Source organism: Pagrus major, chromosome 4 (genome assembly GCF_040436345.1).
Source record: "Pagrus major chromosome 4, Pma_NU_1.0".
In the NCBI taxonomy this organism is placed as follows: domain Eukaryota; kingdom Metazoa; phylum Chordata; class Actinopteri; order Spariformes; family Sparidae; genus Pagrus; species Pagrus major.
In genome coordinates, this window is record NC_133218.1 from 593,774 (window position 1) to 606,670 (window position 12,897).

At 40.8% G+C, this 12,897-nt stretch overlaps 1 protein-coding gene across 1 annotated transcript in view; it reads right to left on the reverse strand.

The window, feature by feature from the left end:
* Positions 1 to 12,897, reverse strand: part of efl1 (elongation factor like GTPase 1) — a 112,474-nt gene that overhangs the window by 78,008 nt on the left and 21,569 nt on the right. Inside the window, exons 9-11 of the mRNA XM_073464347.1 lie at positions 2,189 to 2,268; positions 1,707 to 1,843; positions 1,437 to 1,559 (exon numbers count right to left, since the gene is read on the reverse strand). Coding sequence (XP_073320448.1) covers positions 1,437 to 1,559; positions 1,707 to 1,843; positions 2,189 to 2,268 — 340 coding nt within the window. The remainder of the gene's footprint in view (positions 1 to 1,436; positions 1,560 to 1,706; positions 1,844 to 2,188; positions 2,269 to 12,897) is intronic.

A 12,897-nucleotide genomic window follows, 5' to 3' on the forward strand; every position in this document is an offset into this window, starting at 1 on the left:
TTCCAGGTGGAACAGAAACATTGCAGTTTTGTTGGATATCTTAAAAGATTTAAGGATTGTTAAACATCTTGATTATCGTAAGGCTCAAAACAACAGGTGGTTCAAACAAGTGTTTGAAAAGAAAAAAATAATCCATCTGCATATTTCTGTCTTTGAGTGTACAAAACTCTCTACTTGTGAACTTCCCCTCTAAGCTTCAGAGGCTACGCTTGCTAGCTGGCTGGCCAGGAACAGTAAACTGATGCGTCAAGCATCAAGTTTTGTAAATAAGTTGGAAGGAAAAATGCCTCCATAAAAGCTGACATGTGACATACTGTGACCAACAGAAACAGATTGTGTGAAGACCTGCAGATGGTTAGAGTCCGATAGATCAGAACAGTTGGTGGGTGAGATCTGATCAATCTTCTAATCACATTATCAGGGACCACATGAAGGATGGGAGGACCGGAGGATGCAAAGCCAGTGCAGAAGCCTGCAACTCCCCTCCAGTTCGTTAGAACTGAAGAAGCCTCTTGGATGAGAGGTGAAACGTAAATCAAATATTGGCTTATATTTAATTTTACATGCTAAATCAGAATTGCTCCAAGAAAGTTATAGCTACCACATCAACAGTAAAAATCGTGAGCAGAGATAACTTTTGTATAACTGGATAAGTTTTTGGCCATTCCCTAAGTGGGATAAATTCCTCAATTAAATGCTGCTGATGGGCTGTTCCTGGATCAGTATCATCCTTCCATTTTTAACAAGGCTATGGGATCATATCCTTGTAAATAAAACAGCTTGTGGTTCCAGTAAAAGTTGATGACTGTCAACCAGTCGTGCACAGTCATGCCTCTTTTTTCAGTTAGCTCATTCATCTAATTCCACCTGGCAGTTAGAAGAGCTGCAACGATAAACTAATGAGTACTATGAATTAATTGATGAAAACCAATAAATGATTCACAAACTATTTTGTTAATTGAAAACTCGGTTTGAGGAAGATTCCACCTTCTTAAATGTGAAATATTTTCTGGTTTCTTTACTCCTCCATGACAGTAAACTGAAATATCCTTCAGTTGTGGACAATAGAGTATGTCATCTTGGGCTTTTGGAGACATTTATCCATTAATCGAGAAAATAATTAACAAAAATCAACAATGAAAACAATTGTTAATTGCAGCCCTAGCAGTTAGTAGGTTGAAATACTTACTGGTTACTTCACGTTATTGCTATTTTCATGGGTGACTAGTTTAATTTTATGATGCGTAAATTGTTAATTTGAATTTAACAAGAGCTGATGCAACCTACTCCTATTGTGATTGTTAATAAAAATGTTGTTATGAAAGGGATACTCTGAAAAGCAGACTAATATTCTTCACACATAGTCAACTGACATTTATGTGTAAAAATGTTGGAGTTCTCCTTTAATTCAGTACAGTATGAATGTGTATGTATACCTTTTTTAAGCTCCTGAGTCTGTTCAGGTAACGAGTCAAACTGTCGCGCTCCAACACTCATCAGTTTCTCCACCCTCTCTGCCGATATGTCTAACGGACTGGGAAGCTTCTCACACACCATCGCTACAGTCTGTGTTAAAGAAAACTAAACGCACAATCATCCCCAGAAAATGCTCATCTGAGGAAGTCAAACAAACAAATGAAAGCAGATTACATTCTGTTCCACAGACTTTTAGTCGATAACAGATAAGGACACAAGACAAAGGATACAGAGGACAGCCTGGGATACAGGTAACCACTGGCTGCAGATGGCAGAAAGGAGGACTTTGGGGTCGGAGTGACGAGAGTCTCTTGCCATCACCTTTACCCCCAGTGATGTCACCACCTTCTCCACCTTCTCCTTGTCTCTAGTCACAGAAACACAGTAGACATCTTTGCAGAAAGACTGCAGAGGATAGATAGTAACACATTCTAACCTGTACCTATTCAATTACAGCTATGTCTCATGACTATACATGTGTTATCAAGGCATGATATTATCTTAGCTCAGGCACTTGTGTAGGTTTGAGAAGCTGAGGCTTAAAGGAAAATTCCAGTTTGTTTCAACCTGGCGTATTTCTCATAAAAATATGTGATTCTATGCATCATAGTAACTTAGTACTCTCCACCTCAGGTATATCTTCACACTTAAACAACATATTACAATAGAGAATTCACTAAGAAAGTGTTTTAGGGTATTATCTTTCACCCACCTTCTAGTGACAACTGCATCATATAAACTCCAGATGTTATCCAGCACAAGCTGCACAAACAGTTGCTTCTTTCCTTTGGCCTGCAGCAAAGAGGGAAACAAAGAGAAGCATCAGAATGACTGTAAAACATATGGAAAGACACAAAAGTAACTGAGCATTTGTTTTCAGTTGATCATGTAGCTAAGATTTCAGGGCCACTCCAATGCACAACTTCAGACCTAAAGAGATAACATGGTCATCCTGTTATCTCTTTTTGCTGAGACATTTTGCTCATGTTGTTGTCCATTACAAAACATGTAATTGTAATAACATTTCGTCAGGGGTCAATGTGGGTCAATGATCCGCAAAGTTGCCCTAACGACTCTGAAACTCTTGAAGCCTCTTGGATGAGAGGTGAAATATCTTCAAGAAACTGAAACACGTCCAGTTGCCTACGATACAGCACTTTGAATGTGATATATTATTTTTCCCATATTGCCCACCAATACTGGATGACAGGATGTTTGCTCTTTTGGATGTTACTTTGTGATTTGCCTGAATCATAAGCATGCACGAACATTCAATGTACTGTGCCTGTCTATGTTCTGCCACATATTTTTGGCCAAGGGTTCTCCACTGAAGCGGCCAGATAACACATTGCTGTTTATTTTTTAAAATTCCATGTCTAAAATACAAGTGTTATCTCACACACTTTTATTCTTGGCTTGGATGGAAACAGGATGGACAAACGTTTAGATCAATGACCCACACTAAAGTGCCCAACTGAATCCCCACAAATGTAATGTACTGGAGCTTGCATTCCTTAAAGCAGCATTACAGTATGTAGAAATTGCCGTTTTGTGCAGCAAAAGTGCAACACGACAGTGGTAAATACAAATGCCAGGTCTGTAACAATTTGTTATGCGTAATGTAGGTGCTAACTACAAACAAAACTCATTACATCATAACATTGTTGTGTTGAAGTAAACATGTATGTAACACTGTGATCCTCCCCTCTCACTGAAGTTACATAGAGCAGAAACAAGTGACAGAGACACCATTCACCCTGTTACAAGACACTGTACCATCAACATGACTCTGAAGCTGTTAGTTTGGTCAAGACAGAGTGACTGAACCTTTCTATCAGTCAATGAAAGGGGAAACTTTGGGTGACATTTGTGTTTGTAAGCAAATAAATAATTCACTAGCAAAAAAAAAAATGGAATGAGTGAATAAAATGTGAAAATACAATACATTTACATGGCTACTTTGGCAGACTGTACTTTTTTTTGAGCTGGAAATGCAGATAACACAAGGGACTAGACATATTGGACAATATGAAATACCTAAATGTATTTACTGTACTATGATGGCTCATATAGTAAATTCAGTATAATACACATTTCCAAAGCATTAATTCCATCCGTGCAACAACAGTCACACCATGCCACTCAGCTGCTTTGATATTCTCTTAACAAAAAGGAATCAATAAAGATACAAATACTGCTTTAATTCACTTATTTCAATTGCTTAAACTGTGCTGTTTTTTTACCATTGCCAAATAACTATCTATGAAACCCAACACTTTCTGCACAGATGTTTCACATGAAGTGCCTTCAGGGAAAGAGAGGAATTATGTGCTTTGAATCAGTGGGAGGTTTCTAATGTGAAATATCTTTGCAGGAAAGAGCTGGGTCAACTGCAAAAGTGATTGAAAAAACAGCAGAGCTGTCTGGAATTAATCTGTTAGTGTTTCTTTGAGAAAAAAAAGAGAATCTCAGAGGAGCAGAGTGGTGAGCATGACATGACTCAGTTGTTGTACCTGTACCTGAGGAAAATAATGCTGAAGAATAGATCTTGAACTTGTCAGGGGTAAACATGGAGGAAGTGATGAGATCGCATCAAGAGCTGATCAGAAAACTAAATGTAAAACAATATATTTATCTATATGCATTTTCTGCGACTAGGGGTCCATAAATAAAAACAAAAGACATTTTCCCAAGTGTTAAATTTGGAGGGCTTGGTGGAGCGAGGGGGGAGAGCTGCTGCTCAGTTGCTAAGAGCCAGCCTGCTCTGGAGCTGGGTGCAGAGCCAAACCTTCTGGAGGAATAAACATCCAGAGTCACATTAGAGACTTTACTTTACAGATTTACAGATTCTTTACTGTTTATAATAACTGAGTTATTTACTTGACAGGAGGAGAGCTCAGAGATTACTTTTTAACTTTTGGGATTAAAAAGTGGATTTATCTTCCCTCCTGTTTATCGACCTGACTTCAGCATTGATCCGGAGGTGACCTACATTGTCAGGTGTTTATGTTCTGTAATGTTGACTGCTGACTGGAGCTGGAGGGGAAATGTACTTTACTTCATGAACATAATGTTTCAGAGAGGAGAGGGGAAAAAGAAGAGAACTGGAGTCTCTGCTGAGTGCTGAGTTCAGAGAGATTAACCTGAAATCAAACACACAGACACACACACACACTTGGTGCATGCCATTGCTTGCTAGTGTAATCTGGCTGTTTGGGGCAGTAAATACTCTCATAACTTTAATGTGAATAAACACAATTGCTCACACTCTCAAACTCACTTTGCTGGTGGTGAACACACCATTCAACAACCACCATTGCTGATGAAAATGTATCTGATGTGACTCAGGCACGAATGTTCACAGATGAGGTAATGTTTTAGCTTTATTCACATAATGTTTAGTCTCGTTCGCTGACTCCCTTCCTGACTCAGACTCTCTCCTGGAAGTTATAGCGACAGGTGACGAAATAAAACTCAACGGTACCTTGAGTAAACTTGGATTTCTTTGGGTTTCAACATTATTGGAAACATTTGGGATGAGTACACAACTCAACATATAATATATGACAAAGGACTAGTTGTTTTAATACATTTTAATGCAGAATTCTTTAATTATATATCTCTATATAAAAGTGTGGTTCTCTTTCCATCCAGTAATTCTTAAATCCTTGACCACAAACAATACCAGCAACCAAAATGACAGAAGCACATACTGTATATTCTCCATACTATAGAATGGTTGTGAAGAATGAATGACAGGGAACAAAATACTAAAAGTATAAAAGCTGATGAGGAAGATAGAACACTTTTTTTTTTTTCTGCACCAACCATGCAAAGACACATTTTAAAAAGGGCCAACCTGCACAGCCTTTTCCCATCCTGTGAGTGAGCTGCTCTTTAAAAAGCCTCTCCATTTCATTCATGACCCCAAATGCCAGTGATGGGCGAGTGAGCCTGAATAAAAGGTCAATCTCTCCATCGCTCTGCTCAACAGGCATTGTTGCCTCCCCTGAGAGCTACAGTGCTGGCCAGACAGAAACGCAACAACACATTCATCATTCAATATATGGGAGATGAGCAACAACTGAATGAAGAGTCCAACTGATATACACACAGAGGGAGCACAGTTCATTACTTGGTCTGGTCAGTATTCGTTTAAAATCGAATAGCTTGTGAACAATCACATGTGAAAGTAGGCATGACTGGACACCGGTCGCTGGCTAGTACAAGCCATGGGATATCCAATATTGGATTGGAGGAAATTGTAAGATAAAGGATTGGGGTTAGTCATCATATTTCAGATTTGGTTTGAGCTTTTTTGTTCTATCAAGCTCCAGGCTTGTGTTTGTCATGTTGCTAGTGGGACATGCAGTGTAAAGCAGGTAAAGATGAAGCAAAACCTGAGTTCAACATTAGTCTGAGTAGACAAAGGCAGGAATGCATGAAATAAAGAAAAACACTTGCTAAAGGGGACTTCCTCAAAATCCCAAATGGTTGTGGGATGGTTTTCTTAATTGTAGGATCATTATAATCTTTAGGATCAGAGATTGTGTACATTATATTAGTTCTGTTCTAGAATCAGTCTCAACTGTCAAGCTGAAGTTGTGAAAATAAGTTGACCTAGATATGTATTTACAGGTACATTACTTTTAGCCACTGCAGTGTTTGTTCTGGTAGTTAATAGCAATGTGTATAGTGCTGTTGCCACTGAACACATAACTTAAGATATGTAGCCCTGAACTTTCATAAAGTTGTGGAACTAACAAGTGACAGATAAAAAAAGAGAATGATTAAAGTTAAAGAAGTAGAGGTTGAGATATGCTGACATTTAGTCTCAGTATGGAACTAAGCTTCAGAAACACAGGATACAACATTTCCTGTGAAGCAGCCACCATCATGTTATGGTTATGTACGATCACCTACATGGTAATTGCTCATGCCAACTCCACTCTTCCAATGGAAAGGAAGTTTTCTTTTGGTTGCAATTATGTCTGCTAGCCCAAATTTAGATAATCCTGATGACATTACTTTGCAAAGCTCATTCAGAGCCTCACAAGACCTTAACTTATTATAGGCTCCTTATATTTTGTGCTGGTGGACATTTTATGTGAGAAGCCTTGTCTAAAGCAAGCATATTTATTTTGTCTTATAAGGAGAAAAAAGTCAAATATAAAAATAGGTTAGGTTCGGGTTTCTAATTTGGCACATCAAGATGAGCTCAGTGGGGTCAGTTTGAGGCAAGTACAGACCGGGTTCAACTCTTCTCTGGTGATGAGTACGTCTCACGTTAGTTCTACTGAGAGGGTCGCAGTACGTTAGTATGCAGTCAGAGTCCATTAGCATCTCACAGAACTATACTCTACATTCATAGCAATTGGAAAAGAGTGACACTTAGGAGAGATACAGACTGAACATTAAAACTGCAAGCAGTGATGAACGGGCCCTCGCAGTCCACGTGCGTCGGGGCATGCTGCTTACCCGGCTCCATTGCCCGATTATTGTGTATGAATGTCTTAACTGTCTGTGTGTTAATGGGACTGTATTTCGTCAAGATACGCAAGACTGTCTGTTTGACCACAATGTGCAGGAAATAGTTTGTCTATATTTTGGGCATTTTTTGGACAATCAAAAGTCTTTTAATAACTTTTTGTCATGAGAGTCCACAGATGCCACATGCAAAGTTTCATGCAAATTGGTCAAATCGCCTAGGAGGAGTTCAAAAAAGTACGTTTTTCATTTTTTGCGATTTTGCGAATGGAAATTTAGCGCAAAAGTGGGCGCGGCCTACATCACAATTCAGCTGAATTCAGGGAACACATAGATATAAGGTTTAAAACTGTGCAAAATATTATGTGGGAGTTATTGGGCAAAACGTTTTTGTCTTGATAATAGTGCCACCTGCTGGTCATTTTTGGTGTGTGAGTTACAGGGGCCAGTCCATACCACCCCTATGAATTTCATTGACATAGATGTTATGGTGTGGGCACAGTGCCAAATATAAAATTAGACTGCCACCAGAGCGCCACCTAGTGTCGGATCGGTAACACCTTCGTCAGCTATCCTCAGGAGGGCATTGGCAATGATTGTGCCAAGTTTTGTGTTAATCCGACCAACCGATGTTGAGATATAAAATACCTGAATTTAAAGAGCGCCACCTAGTGGTCATTTGTCAAAATTTTGCACAGAGCCTTAGGGTGTCATGCGGAAGTAGTAACCTGAGTTTCATGTCATTCGGACACACCAATGTGGAGATATGCAACACTTCCTGTTTGGAACAAAACGTACAGGAAGTTGTTATTTAATAACTTGAGTATTCTTTAGAATATTAAAATCCTTTTAATAACTTTTTGTCAGGAGTGACCACAGATGCTGTGTGCAAAGTTTGGTGCAAATGGGTGAAATTGCCTGGGAGGAGTTCGAAAAAGTAGGTTTGCGACATTTCGTGAGTTTGCGAAAAAAAACGGCAGGCGGAAATGGGCGTGGCCTATATCACGAGATTCAACACAATTCAGGGAACGTGTGGATATTAGGTTTTTGAATGTGCGACAAAGTATATGGGAGTTACACTGAACAAAAATATAAACGCAACACTTTTGTTTTTGCTCCCATTTTTCATGAGCTGAACTCAAAGATCTAAAACATTTTCTATATACACAAAAGACCATTTCTCTCAAATATTGTTCACAAATCTGTCTAAATCTGTGTTAGTGAGCACTTCTCCTTTGCCGAGATAATCCATCCCACCTCACAGGTGTGGCATATCAAGATGCTGATTAGACAGCATGAATATTGCACAGGTGTGCCTTACGCCAGGTTCAGACAGGACGCCGAAGCGCTGCGATTAGCTGCGAAGCGCCGAGGAGCGGAGCCATTTTCTTTTCGGCGCCCATGTTAACCAATTGTGTTGTTCACACATCTGCTCCGCTGCCGGGGCGTGCCGTGCAGCGATCGTTTCAGCATCTGGTCTATTTTTTTCACGTGCCGCGGCCAAATGTGTCAAACCGGGCAGGAAGTCAAACAAAGCAACAACGAGAGAATCCGGTCAATTTTAAAAATAAAACACATTTCAAAATAAAACTATTTTCGATAATTAAACACCCCAATTGACAGAAAACTACTCATTACTATGAAGTGGACATACATATCAAGCGTAGCGTTAGTTCTGGCAGGCCACGACGTCAAGCGCTAAATCAGCTTCAACAGCGTAGCTGTCAACACGGAGCAGATCAGCTGATGGCTCAGCTGACTCCCCGTGCCAGCTTCCTATTGGGAAATTGCATTCAGAGCGCACTATTTAAACTGCTCTAGCCCGACCTCACTTGCTGCTTCCTCTGCTGGCTCTTTGCAACAACCCACCTCCACCCCAGCGCCTCCTGTCATCTGTTATGAATATTACCATTGTATCTTGTCGGTTGCTTTGCTCTGTCTGGGTTTTTCTTTGCTGCTGCGCTCCCTGCTTATGCCGTTCATGATGGCTCATGAAGGGCAGGAAGGTGTGCTCTTCCTGCCTCAGGCTTTCCACGCAAGCGCGTGGAAGAGCAGGGGGTCCCAGAACAGTACCATACCGCCAAATGAAACTTGTGCAAGTAAATAAAGATTATTTTGACAAAGTGGTCTTGACTGAATTACAGTTGTCAGGAAAACATGGCGTTGTAATTTTATGCGGTTATTTACTTTCCTATGGTGAAAAAACAGCTCCAAGTGTGACTACAGAACAGCTGAGCCGTTTGCCGACCGGCGCGGAGAAATTCGTGTCTGGTGTGAACAGAAGGGCTTTGGCTCGCGCGAGAATCTCCGAGCGCGGCGCTTCGGCATCCTGTCTGAACCTAGCGTTAGGCTGGCCACAATAAAAGGCCACTCTGAAATGTGCAGTTTTACTTTATTGGGGGGGTCTGGGGGGGTCAGAAAACCAGTCAGTATCTGGTGTGACCACCATTTGCCGCAGTGCAACACATCTCCTTCGCATAGAGTTGATCAGGTTGTTGATTGTGGCCTGTGGAATGTTGGTCCACTCTTCTTCAATGGCTGTGGGAAGTTGCTGGATATTGGCAGGAACTGGAACACGCTGTCGTATACGCCGATCCAGAGCATCCCAAACATGCTCAATGGGTGACATGTCCAGTGAGTATGCTGGCCATGCAAGAACTGGGATGTTTTCAGCTTCCAGGAATTGTGTACAGATCCTTGCAACATGGGGCCGTGCATTATCATGCTGCAACATGAGGTGATGGTCGTGGATGAATGGCACAACAATGGGCCTCAGGATCTCGTCACGGTATCTCTATGCATTCAAAATGCCATCAATAAAATGCACCTGTGTTCGTTCTCCATAACATACGCCTGCCCATACCATAACCCCACCACCACCATGCGCCACTCGATCCACAACCTTTGACATCAGCAAACCGCTCACCCACACAACGCCACACACGCTGTCTGCCATCTGCCCTGAACACAGACAACAGCTGCTGCAACAATCGGTTTGCATAACCAAAGAATTTCTGCACAAACCATCAGAAACCGTTTATTCTCCATTACTAGCCCACATCACACTTTTTCTGGTCCAGGTGGGACTTGAACCAGCCACCTTTGGGTCCCCAAGCCAGGTCCCTATGGACTGAGCTATTGCCGCCCCCCAATCCTTACAAAAACAATAGGGACCTCGCAGGTTTCCTGCTCGGGCCCTAATTACACTGCACTGAGTGGAGGATAGGAGCACAGAAATACATGTACACTGAGATCAGTTTTTGTAATAACAATGCAGCTCTGTTAGGCTGTACATAGAAATTCACTACTGCTCTAAATAAAATGTCACATTTTCCATGAAAACTCCCACTTTAATTCATCAAATGACCTGCCAGATGAATAGAAAATATAGTCAAGACATTAACAAGGTTATAAAAATTGATTTTTACTTGAAATAATAATTTCGTCCTTCAAAATTTGCTCTCATCAAATAATCTTCCATTTACATTAATTACAATCTTGCTGCCTCAATTTGTTGAGGTTATCTGAACAAATGTCACTTGTACGATCAAGCTGCTAGGGTTGAGATCTGCTGACTATGCTGGCGACTCCGTTATAGACAGAATACCAGCTGACTGCTTCTTCCCTAAATAGTTGTTGCATAGTTTGGAGCTGTGCTTTGACTCATTGTCCTGTTGTAGGATGATAGCCTTCCTTATTCAAGATCCCTTTAACCCTGTTCAAATCTCCCACTTTACCAGCACCAAAGCACCCCTGACTATCAAATTTCCTCCACCATGCTGACACAGGGTATGAACCTTCAGCATCTTTTCTTTTGTTCTACGTCTCACAAACGTTCTTCTATGAGATCCACACCTCAAAATTAGATTTGTCTCTCCATAACACTTTTTCCAGTCTTCCTCTGTCCAGTGTCTGTGTTCTTTTGTCCATATTAATCTTTTCCTTTTATTTGCCAGTCTCAGACATGCCTTTTTCTTTTTCTACTCGGCCTAGAAAGGCCAGCATCCTGGAGTCGCCTCTTCATTGCTGATGTTGAGAGTGGTGTTTTGCGGATAATGAAGCTGCCAGATGAGGACCTGTGAGACTCTGATGTACTCGTCCTCAGTGCTCAGTTTTGCAACAAGGCCTTCCACTTCTCTTTCTCTTCTGGTTATGGTCAGTGTGTGCTGTTCTTTAAAGGGAGTAGCACACATCATTGTATGAGATCTTTAGTTTCTTGGATATTATTCTTATGGTATAGCCTTTATTTCTCGGAACAAGAATAGACTGACAAGTTTCAGAGGAAAGTTTTCTTTTTCTCACACAAGGGTTTACTAATGATCAATTAGCCTTTTAACACGACAGTGAACTTCAGTGTCAGTTGTCATGTAAAACATGACATTTTTTGTGTGACTGAAAAACTTTCGAGCCAAAGTGTAATATTTATTGTGTCCACCACCTTAATTGAACAAGTTAGAATGCTAAAATGGGCCTTAGCAAATTAGCACCCTTCACAAAGTACAACTGAAGCTGAGGATAATGCCAAATTCCATGGTAATCCATCTAATATTGATCAAGATACTTAGGGTGGATCAAAGTGTGCAATATTCAGGTGTTGTGCTCACATTACACAAGGCACCATAATGTAGTGCTTCATGCAACAGTAATAGGGAGTTTTGGGTTAAATTTGGCTATCAATAATAATTAATGATTATCAGGGATAATTATTAATTATGATTAATAATAAGATCCAATGTACATTAGATCACCTCGGGGCACCACCTTTGAAGAAGGGAAAAGACAGCCAATTTAGCAAATCAGTCTCAGAAAAGGTACTAAACTGTTTGTAACTCTGATTAATAATTAATTTAATAACTACAACCAATATTACCATAACAGCTAGTAATGGTTGAAGGATTTTAGAGTTCTTGACAGAGTAGAGGTTGGCAACATTCACTCTTGTACAATATTAAATAGGCAGCTTGAAGGTTCAAAGTCTTTTATTTACACAAAGATGTTCCAGAGGTCAAAAGACAACTGCAGCAGTGTCTGACTGCAGACTGACAGGTGACAAGAAGCGTCTCCTTCAGCTGGTCAGATAGCATCGACCTCAGGCCAAATTAACAGAGACTTCAGGAGTAACTACAGGGTGGATGGCAGATGGGTGATAAGCAGTGTTTCCGCATTAAGTTAAAACAGTTCATCTCGATAGAGAAGAACAAGATTTAAGATTTCCCTAATCTCAGTCAGAGAAGATAAACAAATACACAGCGAATCTGGTCAATACACATTCTGAGTAAAATACACTGCTCTAGTTGTTGTTGTGAACTGAAAGAAACTTAAAACTTAAAAGTGTTTGCAGTGTTGCTGTCCATCCAGTCACTCACTTGCTGAAATGAAGAATTTTAAGAATCAGGGTTGTTGTATAATTAGGGCCCGAGCAAGAAACCTGCGAAGGCCCTATTGTATCTGTAAGGATTATTTATTAGGGCCCAAGCAGGAAACCTGCGGAGGCCCTATTGTATCTGTAAGGATTATTAGGGCCCGAGCAGGAAACCTGCGAAAGCCCTATTGTATCTGTAAGGATTCTTTACCATTATTCTTTTGTGTCCTCCCAAAGGATCGCTTATTTGGCGGCCATTTTGAATGGTGTGTGGCGAAAAGACATCTGGGCGCCCAACATCCGACGGCGCCACGGCTCAACGTATGTGGGTCGAGGGCCCATTCATCACTGCTTGCAGTTTTAATTAGGGCCCGAGCGCTGACCAGTGCGAGGCCCTATTGTATCTGTAAGGATTCTTATTATTAGGGCCGGAGCACTGACCAGTGCCAGGCCCTATTGTTTTTCCTCGGATTATTATTCTTCCGCTACTTTAGATGGCTTTTTGGAGGCCTGAACATGCCCCAAAACTCATGAAGCTCGGCAGGAACCTCGCATCTGGTGAAAATTTTGAT